This window comes from Actinia tenebrosa, unplaced genomic scaffold (genome assembly GCF_029948245.1).
Source record: "Actinia tenebrosa isolate PJP-AT-01 unplaced genomic scaffold, QUT_ActTen_1.0 PGA_scaffold8__29_contigs__length_14323225, whole genome shotgun sequence".
NCBI classification, from domain to species: Eukaryota; Metazoa; Cnidaria; class Anthozoa; order Actiniaria; family Actiniidae; genus Actinia; species Actinia tenebrosa.
The window spans coordinates 1,632,828-1,652,579 of NW_028292585.1; the positions used below are offsets into that span (position 1 = coordinate 1,632,828).

The 19,752-nt window shown below is 37.3% G+C and overlaps 4 protein-coding genes across 4 annotated transcripts; 2 read left to right on the top strand and 2 right to left on the bottom strand.

The window, feature by feature from the left end:
* Positions 1–2,510: 2,510 nt before the first annotated feature.
* On the top strand, positions 2,511–5,365 carry LOC116294897 (proteasome subunit alpha type-6). Its single transcript, XM_031702586.1, has 7 exons — positions 2,511–2,637; positions 2,714–2,808; positions 3,226–3,307; positions 3,884–4,039; positions 4,187–4,365; positions 4,851–4,945; positions 5,190–5,365. Exons 1-7 carry the CDS (start codon positions 2,562–2,564, stop codon positions 5,245–5,247), a joined length of 741 nt encoding a protein of 246 aa, XP_031558446.1. The 5' UTR covers positions 2,511–2,561; the 3' UTR covers positions 5,248–5,365.
* On the bottom strand, positions 4,571–7,417 carry LOC116294896 (multiple inositol polyphosphate phosphatase 1-like). Its single transcript, XM_031702584.2, has one exon. The coding sequence runs from the start codon at positions 7,349–7,351 to the stop codon at positions 5,996–5,998; it is 1,356 nt and encodes a 451-aa protein (XP_031558444.1). The 5' UTR covers positions 7,352–7,417; the 3' UTR covers positions 4,571–5,995.
* Positions 7,418–7,712: 295 nt separating this feature from the next.
* On the top strand, positions 7,713–15,946 carry LOC116294894 (WD repeat-containing protein 74). Its single transcript, XM_031702582.2, has 11 exons — positions 7,713–7,770; positions 7,978–8,093; positions 9,392–9,513; positions 9,622–9,682; positions 10,171–10,314; positions 10,953–11,161; positions 11,338–11,393; positions 11,887–12,032; positions 12,469–12,528; positions 13,017–13,191; positions 13,270–15,946. Exons 1-11 carry the CDS (start codon positions 7,713–7,715, stop codon positions 13,281–13,283), a joined length of 1,161 nt encoding a protein of 386 aa, XP_031558442.2. The 3' UTR covers positions 13,284–15,946.
* Positions 13,675–17,839, bottom strand: LOC116294891 (E3 ubiquitin-protein ligase TRIM45). Its single transcript, XM_031702578.2, has 2 exons — positions 17,549–17,839; positions 13,675–15,411 (listed from the first exon to the last, which is right to left on the bottom strand). The coding sequence occupies exons 1-2, from the start codon at positions 17,750–17,752 to the stop codon at positions 13,675–13,677; spliced, it is 1,941 nt and encodes a 646-aa protein (XP_031558438.1). The 5' UTR covers positions 17,753–17,839.
* Positions 17,840–19,752: the final 1,913 nt, after the last annotated feature.

Genomic DNA, 19,752 nt, shown 5'->3' on the forward strand with positions numbered 1-19,752 from the left:
CCAGTTTGCGAGAACCTTTTCTAGTTTCTTTACCTTAATTTTGGACTTCCCCTTCACCTACTGTATAGCGCTCCTTACCCAAACCCATCCAGGTCCCCCATCATCTCCTCACCCCCTCCCTTCCAAACTCCCAATCGTCTTATCACAAATCGTCTGAAAAAATTGCCTTATTTTTTATTTATTTCGTCCCCTTTTTATTAGTTGCCGAGTTTCGTGTGTGAGAAGGCTTTGGTACTATATGGCCGTTAAATGGTTTCCTTTAGGAACCAATCGGGAAACGAGAAAACCCCTGGTATGTAACAGCCAATAACAATGCTGAATGCGAAAACCATTCCAGTGTTGTGATAATATTTTCTAATTATTGATTATTATTATTAGCTGATAAAAACGGCACACAATTGAAAATTAATTCTAATTAAATTTAAATTGTTAAAGCAATTTGCTAACGAGCGCGAGCTATATGAAATCTTTATGACGTAATAGACAACTTGAACCTTCAATCTCGAAATTTGAAAATTAAAGAAAGTGGAAGAAAACTAGTTCGGTTATTTAACATGGATAAAAGTAGGACTGAAATGAAAGAAGTGTCGATCGTAGATGATGATGTACTTGAAGTGCTGGAACTCGTAGATGACAACGATACCATAGAGGAATGTATGATGATGGTCAACAAAATGAGTGAAACAAGTCTACTCGAGATCCAGAAGGAGAAAGAAAGTTTGAAAAGGCTTTTAAAAGAAGCAGATAAAGAGGTTAGTAAGCTGAAGCATTCGCTCAGAACGTCTAACTGTTGCATTGAAGAATTGAAAACGGATTTAACAAAGGAGAAAGCCAAGGCGGATGGACTAGAAGAACAGGTAAAAAACTGTAATGCGAGAATCCAAGAGATGGAAGATTACACTGTGCAAAGCCGTGAGGAATACCTTGAAATGGAAAAGAAGTATTTTGAAAATTCAAAACTTGTGGAAGACACTAATCGTTTACTCAATGATGTCCTGAGCAAAAAAAGACATTTCGAGGAGCAGATGGACTCTCTCAGAAAACAGCGGGACTCGGCACAAAATGGAGTTGTGTCTTTAGAAAAAAGGTTACGCGAAGAACAAGATAGATCAAGAGCAAAAGCTGTCTATTGCGAGGAGAAACTATCGAAAACAGAGAACGAGTTGAAACACACTAAAAACAAACTCTTGACCGCTGAGAATGATTTTAAATTGCACATTCTTCAACTTCAAGGAAGCCTTAAATTGAAGAAAGGTTCGAGTAGTTTGATAGCGGTAGATGCAGGAAAATGCGTAGCAGTCATTAGTGAGAAGCTAGACGCGCTTGAAAAGAAAACACTTAGCGCGGAAAAGGAAAAGTTCTCTCTCGGTGCAAAATTAAAAGAACTTGAGGCAGTCATGAAAGATTTGAAAGAAAAAGCAGAAAAAGAACAACAAGATAGCGAGCGAAGAATAAAAGAAAGTGAAAACGCTCTGGAAGAAGTGAAGAAAAATTTTAACACCGAATCTTTGAAAAACGCTCTTTTATTGAAGGAGAAAAACGAGCTCAAAGAGCAAGTGAAGGAGGCTGAAAAAGAAAAACTTGAGCTTCAAAACCAAATGAAGGAGCTTAAAGATAACTACAATACTGCTAAAGATAGCTTGGCTAATGCTGAAGAAACTATAGAGCACCTTCAAGAGCAAGTCGCCCAGAAAGAAAAAAACAGCTGCCCCAATGAGAACAGCGAAACATCACAGGAAAACAGAATGAATCAAGAAAATGATTTTGAATCCCAGGAAGGAGTTGAACCACCGCAAAACTTCGAAGCTAAATATAACGAGCTAAAAATGCAGTATGATAATTTAAGCAAGCAGTTTACACAGATCAGAAAACATCGAAATGAGGTTCTGAGGCAAAACAATGAGCTACGACACCAAGCACAAATGGCAGTCGTTCAACTTGCTTCCACGAACAGGCGCTTCACCAAACACATGGAACAGCTAAAGATGCAGTTGAATGTCGCTGAGAGGGTTTACCAGGAAAAGTTGTTCGAGTGTAATTTACTGGAAATTCAAGTGCAGCATTTGATGCAGCAGGCGAATGGTAACTACCCTCCCGGCACTCAGCCGCCAATGAACTGAACGAACGAATCTTGGCACCTATATTATCATGTTAACTGATCATAAATGTGAGAAATCGGTTTGTCCATTGTCTTTTCAATAAAACTAATTCTCTTGTGATAAATCAGCCGGATCATTATTATTATTTTGGTTTTGTTATACGGCGAAAGCGGGATGCGTTCCAACTATATATATATAGGGCGCGACCGTTCAGACTGGTGCGCTTTCATGATCAACCCTGAAGCCTGGTTATCTCTAGCAACACAAGCCCACGCTATAGCTGAAATCTTCTGCTCTCTTTTCCTACTAAGTTAGAACATAAAGTTGCGTCTTGTTATAGGACTGCTTGCGTCACTAGTGAGAATCAGTGGGCTTCCTGTGTTATCAGAGCGAGTTGACTTGTGGGTAATATTGCGCTAGACTGGCACTAGTCATCTTGACAAGAAAGAAGAAAAGTTCAAAATGTCTCGTGGAACAAGTGCTGGATTTGACCGGCATATTACCATATTTTCTCCCGAAGGACGACTCTACCAAGTCGGTTAGTACACGCACAACGATTCTTCACTTATCCTTCTCGCTGTTTGAGTATTTATTTTGTGTATTTTCTCTCGTAGAGTATGCTTTTAAAGCCATAAATCAAGGCGGTCTGACCTCTGTAGGTGTTCGTGGTGCAGATTCTGCTGTAGTCATTACTCAAAAGAAAGTGCCGGTAAGCAATGGGATTTCAAAGGCGATTACTTCTTATTTCATATTAGGAAAGCAAACTAACGTTTAGGAATCTTTGGATTTAAAATAGGTGTATTTGATACCAGAAACTTCAGATGTATTTATTAACCAACTTATGCAAGGGAACATGAATCAGCATTTCTTTTATTCCCTGGTAGCAGAGTCTCCCTCGTTTCCATTTTCTCTGCCAAGAATCGCAAACGAGGGAGACTCTATTATTAGAAATTATAAAAATATTTTAGAAAAACTTTGTTTTTTAGTTTTCTTCTATATGCTGTTATGATCGTGGTTATGAGTGAATTCATATCAAATGTTTTCTTTAATGTTTTTAGTCTATTAAAAAACTTTGTGTACTAGTACAATTTACTATGTTAAGACCATGTACATACTGTAATTTCAGGACAAGCTTCTAGATGCCAGCTCTGTCACACAACTGTTTGAATTATCTGAGAGAATTGGTTGTGTCATGACTGGAATGATTGGTGAGTTACTAGTACCACTACCTGTTTCTAAGACCAAAGTTATTAATAAGCATCGCCCCAGAATTAACACCACACATGAAACCCAAAAAAATTAATGAGGGCAACAGCAAGTAAACAAGTAAATACAGTGTTTTGTGTTTTTTAAATCTTTGTATTCTCTTTGTATTAAATCAATGGTTACGTTATACATATGGTAAGCAAATCTTTTTAAATAAACATCGCCCTTGAATAAATGCCGACTCCAAATTAACGGCTCCTTTATTGAACCCAACATTTTAATACCCTCCCCCCCTCCCCCAGCTTTTAGACAAGTAGATACTGTATTTATTATCAGTCAACACAGGTGATGTAGTGGTGGGTTTGATTCCTGGGCTTGGTGTTATGTTAGTAGAATGGCTTCTTGGTTCTCTCTTGTCCTTCAAGGGTTTTTCTTTTGGTTCTCTTGTTTACCTTCTTCTGCAAAAATAAACTTCAAAATCCAAATTAAATTTCAGTGGATGAAAAATAGCTCTGTGGAAAGCCCCTGCTAAACCCCACATAATTTATTTTATGTTCATTATTTTTTGTATCACACAGCTGATTCCAGGTCGCAGGTACAGAGAGCAAGATATGAAGCAGCTAACTGGAAATATAAATATGGTTATGAAATCCCTGTGGACATGCTTTGTAAAAGAATAGCAGATATCAATCAAATTTACACACAGAATGCCGAGATGCGCCCACTAGGATGTGGTAAGAAAACTTCAACTTGTTCAATGTCAAGAGGCAGTGTCCCCAGGGACAGTTTCTCTGATGAGATTCACAAAACAGGGTATACCTTACTGTATGCCGTATTCCCATTTATTCACTTGTTCATTATTCATTCATTCATTTTTCTAGGAATGATTTTGATTGGTATTGATGAGGAGACCGGTCCACAGCTGTTCAAAACAGACCCAGCAGGTTACTACTGTGGCTTCAAGGCATGTAGCATTGGAGCCAAGCAGACAGAGGCTAACAGCTTCCTAGAAAAGAAGATCAAAAAGAAGCAAGCTAGGACTTTCAGTGAGACTATTGAGGTACATTATTGGACTTGGGACTCCTTGTTCCATCTACTTGGAACTAAGGGAGAGGTCATTCACTATGACAGTGGGAAATGAGGGGCAGAAATGAGAAAACTGAACTTGTTTGGGGGAATCTGGATCGTTTTACATGGGATCAATAAAAATATGTCAATCAACTTTGTTTATAAAAGAGGATGGCATTTGACAGGAATTCAACTGATAAGCTTGTGTTCCTGGTTTAATGTCTTTACTTGATTAGGTATGGAACCACCATTAAAATGATTATCGGAGCCACTTGAAGGTTTAACCATTAGCAGATGTATTTGGAAAGGCAGCAACTTCTTAGTTATCTTCCATCTAACCTGTCCACTGGCAGATGATACAGAATCTGGTCATAATGTCAATAATACCAGAATGTTATTCCATTTTTATTGATGACAATATGCTGAAATTATGTTTCCTTCAATATGTTCATGATATTTTTTCATGTTTTATTTCAGACTGCCATAACCTGCCTGTCCTCTGTGCTTTCTGCTGATTTCAAACCTTCAGAAATTGAAGTTGGTGTAGTCACAACAGATAATCCTAGGTTCAGGTAACTACATGGTTTATGTTACAATATTATTGTTTTCATTATTATATGGCCAACACAACCCCTACGTCTGAGCTTATAACTTCTGTGAATCAAAAGACGCAATTCATACCACTGAAAGTTTTGATTGACAGAAGCGGCAGACATCCAGGGTGTAAGTCATTGTGTTAATGGGAATTTGAAAAACTGGGATATTCCTAACTCCTACTGAAGTATTATCAGTGAAGTCTTAATTCATTTTTTACAGGAAATTGACAGAAGCTGAAATTGACACCCATCTTGTAGCGATAGCTGAAAGAGATTAACTTTTGACTCCATTTGCTAGAAAAGAAACATCTTTTAGCTATTTTGCATCCTACATTATTAGCAAAATAAATGTAAATGTATGTGAAATATGTTGATTAAAAGGTGCTTGAACCACAAGAGGGGATTTGCCTTTATTTTTATCAATTGATTTTAGATTTTATCTTTGCCCTAATGTTTCCCACCATTTCAGACCATGTGCCATTCTTTTGAGAATAAAATTATTTTTGTGAGTAGTATCCATATTCATGTGTCTTCGCAAACATAACTGTCAAACAAAGAAATAATACTCTAGGGAATGACACAATATGAAATGGGAAAACTCCTCTTGTGCCTCTGATGTCACATACTTTGGAACACAGGGTAAAATGATGTCCCTTCAATCTGAACACGACAACAGTGGCTGACCGATTCGTAAATTATATATACAGCTTGGTTTATTGATCAATGAACATAACAGAAAGTATAAATCATTAACATTAAATATTTCAACCTTCTAATATAAACAACAAGTGATAATAATAATTGTGGCCGATAACAAAAGCCTTAGCAATGATAGTAATATACTTCTTTTGAACAAGGGGTTGTAAAAAAAGGTGGAAAGTTCCAAACTGCCTCAGCTTTATGATCAAAATGGAAATATTTGAATATCCTCCTCTCCCCCCACCCCAAACCCCACCCCACAACATGAAGGCATAACCCCTCCCCTCAGGTTAATGACGACCTGACATTAATGCATTAATAAATACATCATAATTCACTATGATTGTTCTGGCTTCCATCACTTTCTTTCACTGCACAAACAGCTTCCATGTTACAGTTCTTGGCAATGCCTTCAAAACAGTCGAAGAACTTCCTTAAAGAACACTTCCCAGGTGCACAACACGGTATGGAAACAGGCCGTTCATTAACAAGAACATCCACCTGGAAAGATTCCTCATCCAACTCAGATTCCTCTTTAGAGCAGTCGTAAACAACAAAGGCTATATTAGCTCCAAAGGGGCTAATTTCACTTAATCGGTACAAGCGTTTAGACTTTTCATTAAAATTGTCAGCCCTCATGTGGTCAGCCTCTTTGAACAACTCTAGAACACAGTAGAGCGGTTGTAGTGTTTCACCATGGGCAAATCTAAAAACCCCTTTTTTCCTTGTGGTGCTAGTAACATTTAAAGAATTCTTAATGTCTCCTAAGATAACTGCTAAAAGATTACAGGCCATCTTGTGGTTGATGTCATGACCATAACCTCTCTTCCAGTAATGTTTCAAATCAGCATAATATTCCAAGACTTCAAAGTCTTCCTCTGTAAACACAGAACACCATGTATTATCCCTCTCAAATACTGCATTCTCAAATACACAGGCTACGTACATCCCAACGATATGTCTGGCTGTCAGTACAGAACTGTTTCCAAACTTCAATCTCACCCTCTCGACAACTTGCATCATTGGAAGAGTGTCTCGGAAGTTATGATGTTCAAACAACGAGCTCTTGTTCTTTGACACCGTTTGCTTGTATTTAGGGCACATATCAAAGAACCTTAGTATGGGGTCATTTTCTTTATCTCTAGAGTCTATGTCAACAGGACGTATTTTACAGCTGCCCAAAGTGCCTTCACCTTCCATTAACCCAAGCGCAAAGGCCATCGCGCTCTGCAAAGTACGGGGCGTCTTCGTACTGACAAAACTTATATCCTCAATGGAGAGAGGTGACTTGAAGAGATCCTTATAACGGTTTCTTACGCGTTTGGATAAATTATACAGCTCTTCTTCACCTCTTGTAATCAGACGTTTGTCATTGTCGTCTTTGAAAGGGGTCACCCAGGGAAATTCGACGCTATTAAACTTGAATTCGGAGCCAGATTTGTACAGTTCGTTCACGACTTTCACCATAGTATTCATTCTTCTAACGTCTTTTTTACTCGGATGCCGTGTTCCGTGTCTTGCAAGAAGGTTAACGTGGATTGCTTTGCAGTGGGACGGTAAGTCTGACTTCAACTCCTCACTTTCCTCATAAAAATATGGAGTTTTACTCCCGAAATTGTAAATTTTTTGTCCTGCGTTAGTAAAATGTGCCAATAGCAAAAAACATAGGACATAAAATATCATATTTCTGCTCAAACGAGATACATTTCTGAACAAAGAAAGCGCACTGTTTTCTCGCAACGAGTGACTTTTGTTCGCCATTTTGAAGTACGAAGAGTAGAACTGGTACTAGTAAATGAAAAACTTTATGGGGAGGAGAGGAGGGGGGATGACGAAAAGTCAAGTTCAAAACTCGTAATTATGAATTGTTAATATCTAAAAACATTTAAGGTTAAAAAGAAACTGAGATTTTATGGCAATTTGATGGGTTTTAAAGATGTTTTAATTGGCAAAAGCTAGTAGATTTGACTCTTAACCAAACGACTCTCACCACCCCCTTGGAAAGGAAAACGTACAAAAAAAGTGTTGCGATCACCAAATAAACATGGCGGACGAGTTTACATCAGATGTTTGGGTTGGAAGCGAAATTGGCTATTTAAAAGGTAGAATAGTCCTTTATGACCTTCAAATACGACTAATAATTTCCTAATTCTATATATCATTCTAGTTATATCTGTAAAACACTATGAGAACACATTTTTTTTAAGTTTTCACTTCACGTTAGAAACTCCTAGTTAACACGTGGGTAAATAAGCTTAGAGTAAAGTATTTTATTCTATTCTAAGTTACGTTTTAAAAACATTTTACAGCGGTTGATTTGCAAAAGAAGTCGTTCAATAATGTGGCTGGTCCAACTTCTGAGTCAGACGTTAAAAAACCAGAGGAAATATGCAGGATGTGCTGGAAGAACTCTGAACAAAATCAGGTAAGTAAGCTTATAGAGGCTTTGCACCATCACGTGATGGCAGCCATGACAGGAGGCAGGAACAATTGAATCTGCTCTAATCTGATTTACATGAGAAAGATTTCATTTTCCCAGGGGAGACTGACTCTATTGTTGGGCCTCCTGTCACGGCTGCTATCATGTGATGGTGCAAAGCCTCTATTTTGGGAATAAGACTGGAGTAAGTTTATATGACTTAAGCTCATAATTAATGATTATAGCATGATATTTTAAGTATACTTACGGCCCAGTAACATCACCAATAACACCATGACAACATTACCTGTTGTAACATCATCACATCACCCATGGCAACATCATCACCAATGGCAACATCATAACCAATGACATCATCATCACCAATGACATCATCACCAATGACATCATCACCAATGACATCATCACCAATGACATCATCACCAATGACATCATCACCAATGACATCATCACCAATGACATCATCACCAATGACATCATCACCAATGACATCATCACCAATGACATCATCACCAATGACATCATCACCAATGACATCATCACCAATGACATCATCACCAATGACATCATCACCAATGACATCATCACCAATGACATCATCACCAATGACATCATCTCCCATGACCTCATCACCAATGACATCATCACCAATGACATCATCACCAATGACATCACCAATGACATCATCATCACCAATGATAACAACATCACCAATTACAACATCATCACTAATTACAACATCATTACCAATGACAACATCATCACCAATGGAATCATCAGCACCAATGACTGCATCACCAACATCACCATCACCAGTTTCAACATCATCACCAATGACAACATCATCACCAATAGCATCATCAACACCAATGACAACAACATCACCAATTACAACATCATCACTAATTACAACATCATCACCAATGACAACATCATCACCAATGACAACATCATCACCAATGACAACATCATCACCAATAGCATCATCAACACCAATGACAACAACATCACCAATTACAACATCATCACTAATTACAACATCATCACCAATGACAACATCATCACCAATGACAACATTATCACCACCAACAACATCATCATCGATGATATCATCATCACCAATGACAACGCCACCCATAAACTATCAACAGTTTTAACATCACCACCCGTTTCGATGTCATCAACAGCATAATCACCCATGGCAACATTAACATCATTACTAATGTAAATGTCATTGCAATTGAAATCATCAGCAGAAGCAACCAACATCATTCTATTTTCAGATGATTCTAGGACTATGCAATGGCCTTCTGAAGACCTTTGATGTCGATCAAAATACATTTATTACTGAAAGAGACTGTGAAGTACAAGAGAGTCATCTCGTTGGACTTTTCTGTAATGACAGGTAATATTGCACCAGGTCTTCCAGCTGACCACCAAGAGGCTTCATCTCTACGTTTATTTAATGATGTGGAAGATTGGTTTTTAAACTCAAACATTAATTTTGTTTCAGATCAACAGTGACCTGCACAGAGTCTGGAGTGCTGAGAACCTGGGAAGAAAATGGATCCCCGGTATGTTTTGTGTGATAACTAAAAATGCACACATTTCTCAATTTTGATCCCCTGAGTACTAAAGCATTGAGCAAGGAAAGAAAGAGACTTCTCCACAGTCCAGCAATTTCACTTGTGAAGTTTTTTGTTCTTATGGAAATTTAATGACTTTTTGAAAAACCCTAATAATAATTACAACATGTCATTAAGAAAAAGTTTTGCTTTATTAGCATTGATACATGAAATGTGTATCAATCAACTGAGGCCATACACTACTGAATAATCCTCTTATTGTTATAGCTTTCAACGGTCACAGTCATCATCACCACCAACCTCCATGTATTTACATATACATTCTTTCCGTTACTTTTTATTTAGCCTCTGATGCAATCATAATGGTTGTACAGTAGTGTATGGCCTCACTTGATTGATATAAACTGCGCATGCCATTTAAAATTTAATCACAATACATTAATATTCATTTTCAATTTTTTTCCTGTATTTCTTAGATTAATATCAGAGTTGGTGATCATATTTCAATAATGTGTAACAACCAACAAAACCCTCACCATGTCGGTACTGGAGGTAAAGAAAATAACCTTAAGATCTGGGACCTGATTAGAGATGGAGAAAACATCTTCAAAGCAAAAAATGTAAGTCTCTTGCATCGTAAAGTAAACCAAAGTAACTATATTTACAGTGCGAATTGAAAAAGCGTGGGCACCTAGAAATATTTCAAGAATGTTTGTTAACCAATCAGAAACATTAGTGTTATTTTTCCGTTATCTTGTGGCTAGAAAGTTAATTTTGATTGGTCAAAGAACAATATTGAACATTCCTGGAATATTTCTAGGTGCCCATGGTTTTTCGATTCGCACTGTAACATCAGTAGTTTCTTCAGCTACATGTCTGGAATCTCAGGATAGTAATGGTGATAGTGGATGGTGCACACTTTACCCCTCCTCTCCATCAGTGCCCTATTTCAAGAGTATTCAAAACTGAAACTACATGGGTTACAGAGAAGTCGAAACAGACGTGGAGATCCTGAGGATTGAATCCAACCCAGCTGTGCCTGTCATTCTGGTATCCAAACCCTTCTCAGTTTTCTAACGAAAAAATTGCAGGCTTGTTAGTCAAGAACGGATGGCATTTTTGTCCTTCTCTATAGACCCTTTGTAAAAACCATGGACAAGGAATAGATTATTTCACTTCATTCCTGAAGTTATAACCCCCAGCATTTGCAAAATGGCATGCTTAAATTTAATAGTAACACATTGTGATTATGATGCAGGTCAGAAACGACACATTGGACTTGCGTGTGCCAGTGTGGGTCACATCCCTTGGCTTTCTCCCCAGTAATACGTCATCATCAAAAGTCATCACAGGGACAGGATATCACCAAATACGACTGTACGATACTGCTGCCAAGAACCGACCTGTCATGTCAGTAGAGTTTGAAGACTGTCCTATTTCTGCTCTGGCTGTCACAAACCAAGAACAGTGAGTATACTGAGTAGATGGTTCCCTTCTAGTATGATAACACCGCATTACGTCTGATTTGAATTTTCTTTTGGTTTTCCTCCATTCTTTCTTCAGTTTCCATGGTAACCATTTATTCTTAACAAGGAGCCACTCATCTGATATCTTTGTACTATGATCTGTTTTTGTTATTATAGTGAAGTGATAATAGGGAATACTGCTGGTACAATGGCAGCACTTGATCTAAGGAAAGGTAAAACATGTTGCTGTTATCCATATTGGTTTTCTTTAACACAATTTTTTTTCTTCATTTCTTTGGTCTCATCAACCAACATGCTGTCTTAGCTTTTCTTGTTTCATTCTCTTGGAAGTCTCCGTTACAGTTAAAAGGACACTTGAACACTTTACAAGTTATTTTTTCCTTAACTTTCTACTGTTTCAAACCCTCTAATACACCGACTGATCAAAAGAAATCTTTTGTCAATCGATTGGCTAAAGGGATGATTCAATAGTATGTATTTAAAAAAAGTGAGAAAGAACTTGAAGTGTTCATGGTTCGAGCGTACTCAATGCTCAGTAAGGCTCATGTCAAATGTCGAACTTCACTTGAGCCGAACCTAATGATATCAAAGAAGACTGCCTTGTTATCCATCGTTTCTATTAGGTTTGGCTCATGTGAAGTTCGACGTTTGACCTGAGCCTTACAGTTCTAGTTTTCCCTCACGTTACTTCTTTTGAACAAACAGCTGGGCAGGTAGTTGGACATTTCAAGGGTTTTGCTGGAGGGATTCGCTGTATTGAATACTGTGAGGAAAGTGGACAGGTTGCAGCCTGCGGTCTCGACAGATTTTTACGTGTTTATGATGTCAAGTCACGCGGATTATTACACAAGGTATGATAAAAGTACAAAGCAAAAATATTATGAACTATAACTTTTAAGTAAAGCAATGTAAATAAGAATAAAAGGAAAGGAAAGAAAGGAAAGGAAAGGAAAGGAAAAGAAAAGGTGTAATGGAAAAAAAAGAAAGGGAAAAAAGGAAAGGAAAGGAAAGGAAAGGAAAAGTAAAGGTGTAATGGGTAAAAATTAATGGGAAAAAAAGGGAAAGGAAGGAAAGGAAAGGAAAGGAAAGAAAAGTAAAGCAAGGCGGGAAGAGGAAGCAAAAGATAAGAAGATGCGAAAGAAAAAATGAAGAGATGAAAAGAGAAAAGGAGGAGCTAGGAAGAAAAAACATGATGTGCATAGAAAAAAAGAGAATATTTTCTAGAATTTATTAGTTCTTCTGTTTGTTTAAATACGTTTCTGTTTATTTCTTGCATGTTTTCAAAAGGTTTATCTCAAAACAAGACTAAACTGTTTATTATTCTCAAGCAAAGATACGCAACATCAGGTGTGTTTTAGCTTCTAAATTATCTTCTATTATTTTAGAATAGTGCACTTTGCGCTTCCATCTATAAAGAAGTGGTTTCCCGTTGAAAATTTCTAAGAAATTTCGATATAGTTTGCGATTCGAGTATTCAGAATGCTGGTTGGACACCTATTTACAGGGTGCAATTTTATAGGTAATCACATGGTGACGAGTAAAAGGGAAGAAAAGGCGGGAAAATCCCACGACGCGCGTCACACAACCAACGATGTTACGTATATCAGGCAGTGCGAAAATCAATATATTATATATTATCAAAATATTATTATATTATAGGGGAGTGAGAAAAAATTTATCTAAGAAAATTTTTTCATGTCTGTCTCTACAAACGCTTTGTGTATATTCTATGAATGTTTTATTCGTTGCACTTCATGCTTGCAATCCATATATATCTGCGAAATATTTTTCAAAACTTATCGCCCTTTTCCACTTTAAAAATGCTTATTCTGCAGGATAAAACTACGATATTAAACGAAGAATGCGATGCAAAAACTAAAAACAGTGACATTATTCGTAAACGAGAAAGAACGAACGATGACGAAGATGACGAGGTGGATCGATTATGGGAAAGTATGGAAGTTGTGGGGAGTGAAAAAGAAAAAAAGAAAAGAAAATCGTCTAAAAAAAGTAAGCGACGTCAATAATTTTATCACTCATCGTCAGCCAGATATGTATGGTGATAATTTTTTTCTCTTTTGCTTTCAGAGCCAAAGAACTGACACCTTGAATTAAGGTAGACATAAATAAATAGAAAGTGTTTTACATAGTGGTAGAAATAATGTTATGGAAACGATACGACATTTTTTTCTTAATTCATATTATCGTAACCGGTTCCAGTGCATTTTACCTAAATGCTTTGCCCCAGTTTCGTGCGATAAATTTGATGTATATGAAAGCTCCACACTTGTTCACGCAAGACCCAAAAATAAGTTTGCGTGGAAAATATAGAGTTTTCGCTTGCTGTGAGATACATGAACCTTTTTAATAGTGTATTCACGTCTCAAATCTGAAATATTTGTCCAATATTTTCTACAGTGTAAATACTACTTATTGCTTCTGTAAGCTGATCAAAACTCGAGAAATCAATTCTTTGATGTACTGTGCTTTGAGTTAGTTTGATAATTCTTCAGTTTTTTTGTTTTCTTCCATTTTGATGAGTTTCCTCTCAAATTTCTTGTCCATGGAGAAAGATTGATACGAAGCTGGGTACAAATAGGGTCGAGCAACAGTACCCGGGCATCTCTGGAACACATCGGATTGTTTGGTCGTCTCTTTGTAGATGATAAACTTTCCAGTCTCTTCGTTGCTGTAAAACACCAGCACTTCTCCTTCTTCCCACGTGGGGATGTTGCTGGGGGGATGTTCGGGCAAGGAGTAGGGAGAGGGATCGGGCTCCTCACGTCTGCCGTTACACCATCCCCACTTGTCGCTGGTGAAATCCATCATTACCCCTACTCTCACCACCGCGTACTCGTTATACGATACTCTTTTGATCTTCCACGAGTATTTGCCTCCGACTACACTGTGATGCCAAGATGGGGCCATTCCGTACGGTGCTTGGATCTGAGCGCAACCCAACTCTTTGGCCTTTTCGCCAATCCCGAGAGGACCTTGCACCTTCCACATCAGATTACCGGACAGTGGTTTGGCATTGACAGTCACTTGTAAGTAATAATCACCCTGTCGTTTTGGTTTGTATTTGAAAGAGTGCGTGCCATCATTGTTATCTTGGACCTTGATGTCTTCATATTGACCGCTTTGACTTGTTGCTTCATCGTACTCGTGTTCAAACGACGATGTTGGTGGATTATCATCGTTGTGTGATGGAACTCGAATCGAGACTCGCACATCCTGCCCACCAATCCTAACCTGAATTCCATCTTTATCTTTGAGCGTGATAACGAAGCCATGGCACTGGTTCACAAAGGTATTATAAAGAACTCCTTCCTCGCCTCCTGCTAAGGACACAGTGGCTCTAACAGTATCACTCTGAACCCTAAACTCGCTCAAAAACTCACTCACGTCAACAGAATGAAGATAGAAGTGCCACCAAACTTCTGAACACTTTTCTACTTTAATCTCACTGAGCTCCTCGAGTCGGTCGCAGATTTTAGTCTTCATCAACAACAGTTCTTTTTCGTTGCCTTCTTCCATCGTTTGTTCGGTAAAATCGATGGCTGTGGCAAGACTGGATGTTGTCGTTGATAAATTTTCTTTCTGGAATACAATTTGCTTCATTTTTTCATTCTTCAGACTGTCGACACCAGCCTTCAATTCAATTCTTTTCTTCTCCAGAGCTTTGGCAAGTTTTTGGAAGTGTTCATCAATGGACAGCTTGGTGTCATGAGCACTTTTCGCCACCATATCTTCCATCACTTGAACTTTTTTCATTTCTTCTGTAAAGTTTAACATTTTAACCTTACATCGAACCAGAAGCCAGTCGATAACTCTTCTGTGCGTCTTCAAGGCTTTCTTTACTTCAATGCAGTCATCCTTGCTGTGATACTGCAAGATGCATTCCTTGCAGAAGATTTCTTTGCAGTCTCGACAATAAATGGTCTTCTCTTCGGCATGCTCGATGCAAACTTTTGAGGCAGAACTCGTACCATATGGTACGGTCTGGGGAAGAGCGTCTTTGTGGTTGTGTTTTTGAAGACATGAAAAGCACAAAGGCATGTCACAGGTCTCACACTTTGTAGCCGAATCGTTTTCACCCCTCAATTCGCACGCAATACAAACGATAGATCTTTCCAAGTACGTCTTTTTCCGTCGGTTTTTCTCCATGATGTCTAAGATGTTGTTAATGAAGAAATTTGACTCCAAGGCCTCTACATTCCCATCTGGAACCTGAAGTGTGAAAATAAAGTCTATTTAGTATAAGTCACTAGCAGTCTATCTTCAATGCTCCGTTCTGAATGGATGAGATACTACTAGGCTATAAGTTATTTCCTACTAGTACATACACACCTATATATATATATACATACACTTTATTGAAAGTCGAATTTTAGAGTAGCTTAGTATACAAGCATATTTCTTCGAGAGAAGATAGCGAAAAGTGCCGGCTTTGAAAACCAAAACATTGAAATTGACTTTAATTCAAAACTTGTTGTATTTAACTAAAACAATTAGTCCTTTTGCCATAATGGGCTATTAAGCTATTGACTCAATATCCATTTGGGCTTGAGGACTAATTGTTAATAATTAATGGAAACTGAATGGGTATGCATTGAAATATATTAAAATAAGTGTAAGATGAAATAGTGTTTCTATAAAAAGCAGTTTGAAGTCTCGTCTCATCTTGACTTGTCGTCCGCCTATTCTTGTCATCAAACAGTTTTAATTGATAACAAAAAAAGCTATTAAAATTAATTTCGCTCTATTCAAGTTGACGCATATTCTACGACATCTCTTTCTTTACAATAATAAAGAATCGCTTTCTTAGGCCTAGGGCAAACGTCGAACTTCCCATGCACCGAACTTAATAACATCAAAGAATGTCGCCTCATTATCACCTGATATCCATTGTTTTTAATGAGTTCGGTGTATGGAAAGTTCGACGTTTGCCCTTGGCCTTACTTTATTAAATTCACTTGTGTTAATAATAAAGATATAGAAATATAGATAAGTTATAGTGCTTGGGAACGAGGTTATTCCGGGCGAAAGCCCTTGGAATTAAATTCGGAAAAATTAATTTCCGACCTCGCTGGGAATCTAGCTCAGCTGGTAGAGCATCGGTAGTACAATTCCGAAGGTCGTGGGTTCGATTCCCAGCGAGGTCGGAAATTAATTTTTCCGAATTTAATTCCAAGGGCTTTCGCCCGGAATAACCTCGTTCCCAAGCACTATAACTTATCTATATTTCTATATGTTCATGTATTTCATTAGTGCCATGCGGTCCACATATTCTCATCTTTGTGTTAATAATACTAAAAAGATTGTGAATGTCGGGGTATTCACTTTGCATTCGACGAATACTAGTTAAATATTCTCCTTTACTCCGTCGAAGGACTAGCGTCCGAAAAGTCAGTAACTTTTTTCATCTTTTCACGGTGTATAATTTACCTTTTTATCATTACAGTTAAATATTCTGTAACTTAACTGTCTGTAATTTTAGGAACTTTCTATAGTTTGTTATAGCACATGATTAGATAATTAGAATGCACTCTGTACTGAAGTATCTCGCTAATTCTTCAGCACTCAGTTATTTCTTTGGTGCATTTCACAATGTGTCAGTCGGAAAACTTATTTTCAAAATCTTGACGATAAAAATTTTCAAACTTTCAACAACTTTTTTGTTGTAACCTGTTTTCAGTTCGACCCCGTTGAGCTGCGCCGGCAATGCTGTACTTGCGATGGTGATTAGAGATGACGATTTTATTTTGTTTTCTTTTTTCTATTGCCGCGAATCATGTTACACGATTTTTTTAATATTTCAAACAATTTTCCAAAGTCAGGTGACAACACAATAGAACATCGATTCCCTAAAAGGTTCCAAATCCAACCCATGTACTGCACGATTTCTACCACAAAAAAGTTATCCAGAGTTGCCGCGTGGACAATGTTAATAATAGTTAAAATGATGAAATTTGAAGGAAGTAAGTTCGAAAATCGCGAAGATATGATTTTATAAATCGAAAATTTGTATGACAACATTCATGATTGTAGGCTTCTCAAACGTTTTCATGAAAAAAATTACACTTTTCAATATTCTTCTTTTCGCGAGTTTTATGGCTTGTTTCAGTCCTTACTTCACAATATTACTGATTTTGAAATGCTCTTTCCAGCTGCTGCAATATTGTTTTTCTGTGATACTAATTAAAAAATACCTGATGGTAAACTATACTTATTCCTACCCAAACATGACTGAATTAGTGAATATATATCTTTCAATGTTTTTGGTTAAAACTCAACTTTAATATAAAATTATGAAAAATATTCAATTCGAAGTGTAAATATTGATACCATTATAATCCCCACTTACCTCCATTGTAGTCCGACATTGTGGACATTTCACAACGTTCGTTCCTTCACTTCTTTTCAAGAGCTGTTTTATGCAGTCTTGACAGTAAGAGTGATAGCACCGAAGCAGTTTAGGTTTTCTATATTCCTCTAAACACACTGAACATTTCAGCTGCTCTGCTATTCCATCAGCCAACGATAGCGACATTCTATTAAAACGATACATTTTCAGCTCATTAGTATAAAATCACTTGCAGAGGAGATGACCTAAGATGTTATGAGGATCCTTCTAGGCCTTACTAGCTTGCTTTAGATTGTTATTAATTTTTTATGGTTATGATATTTATTTGAATTCTGAACTGGTCGACCAAATTTTCTTAATCAACCAAAAAAACAAACAAACAAACAAACAAACAAACAAACAAAAAGGAAAAAAAAAGAAGAAAAACCTGAAAGAATTTAAGTATATATATTTCATTTTCGCCTAGTAGGAAAAATTGCCGAAATGTTTTACTCAAAAGTACGACGCAATTTCGATTGAAATTCATTATTTTGAAACTAATGTTTTGTCAGTTGTTACGGTAACCTTGACAGTAGTTTTAAAACTTTCTATATTAGGACAGAATAGTAAATTTAAAATAAGCTAGAACGTAATATGATGAGTATTTTGAAGCCAAAGCCACGTTCAATTAGCATGATTGGCCATACTTAAGTGTAGGTAGTGAAAACGATAGAAATCATTTGGTAAACTTCACTGTCTCCGTGAAAAATAAATGACAAAATGCTTACTAAATTCTTGTGAAATAAGATCAAAAATATTCAACGTTTTGAAGTAAAAATGATGGAAATAAATTAATAAAATAAATGACAACTGAATGCTTACTAAATTTTCGTGAAGTAAAAACAAGCAAAAAATATTACTGGAATTTTGAACGTTAGACGTTCTTTGTAGAAACGAGGGAAGGAGAATCGAGTGGAAATCAAGGAAATCTTACCTTTTTATATAACAGAGCGAACTCACGGTGAGATTGCTTATTACTGATTCCTCTTCTAGAGATAATAGCCTTGTCGTTAGTCGCTTGGCCTTGAGTCCTACGTTCCACCGGCTGCAGTAAGTTATAACGAAGTTTGGCAAACTTTTGCGTCATTCAAATTGATTAATATCAGAATACACCCACAAAAGACTAGATACTTAGTCTTCTTGTTTCAACTCCAGGCGCATTTCGAGACTTTTTGTAGTTTATTTAAAAACGTTCCTTGAAACTGAAGCAGAACGTAGCGGGAGGTATTCCTTATTACTAAACAGTGTTTACGTAAACATATACCGAGGGCAAACGAAATCATTTTAATCTGTTAACAACCTAAAATTAAAATTTGACCAGTTAAACGGCTCAAGAAAAACTTGCGTGGGACTTCCTGACTTTATTACACGATGAAAATCATGTACACGGTAGATTCTCTAACTCCCGCGTAGGAGTTATTCATCAGCAAAATAAAACCGACTCTCCAGGAACGACAAAATAGAAAGACAGAGTTTCTGTTTGTCTACACAACACAACGATCTCTCTTGTGTCTCTGCTCACGATACAATCACGTCACAATACAATCACGTCGATACAATCAATTCTAAACACACTAGCGCGCGCTCAACTATATTAAAATAAAACTGAAAATTGTTTGTTCAAGTTCACTTGGCTACATCACATAAAAATTTACCTTACAAAGTATAGTATTTTACCTTATAAAGCTTGGCGGCTTGAAATTACGTCTTAGAAAAGTATGGAAAAAAAATTTTGACTTTCAGGGCGTGGCCACGTGACCTTGCTCCAATGATTTCAAATCAAATTTCTAATAAGCAATAACCTTGTGCACCCCATGGATTGGCTGTTGTGCGGGCGGTCGTGGGTTCAAGGTCCGGGCTGGGCAAACAATCTATGCTGGTTTTACTCTAAAAATTTTTGCAAATGGTTAGACCTTCGTCGTGGTTCGGATGACCACGTAAGATGGCGGTCTTGGCTCATTTAGGGACATTAGGGCATAAATAGGACTACTTGTTTGAAGACACTGGTTTATTGGAACCTATTAGTGGTGAGTTGCGAATAGCTACAGTTAAATAAATAAATAAACAGAGTTAGTCATTGCACAGCGGGGTAAATATTATTAATGGAAAATCGGTACTGTCTTAATTAATCAATCGCGAAGCATCCGAACTTATCAATTCTGATG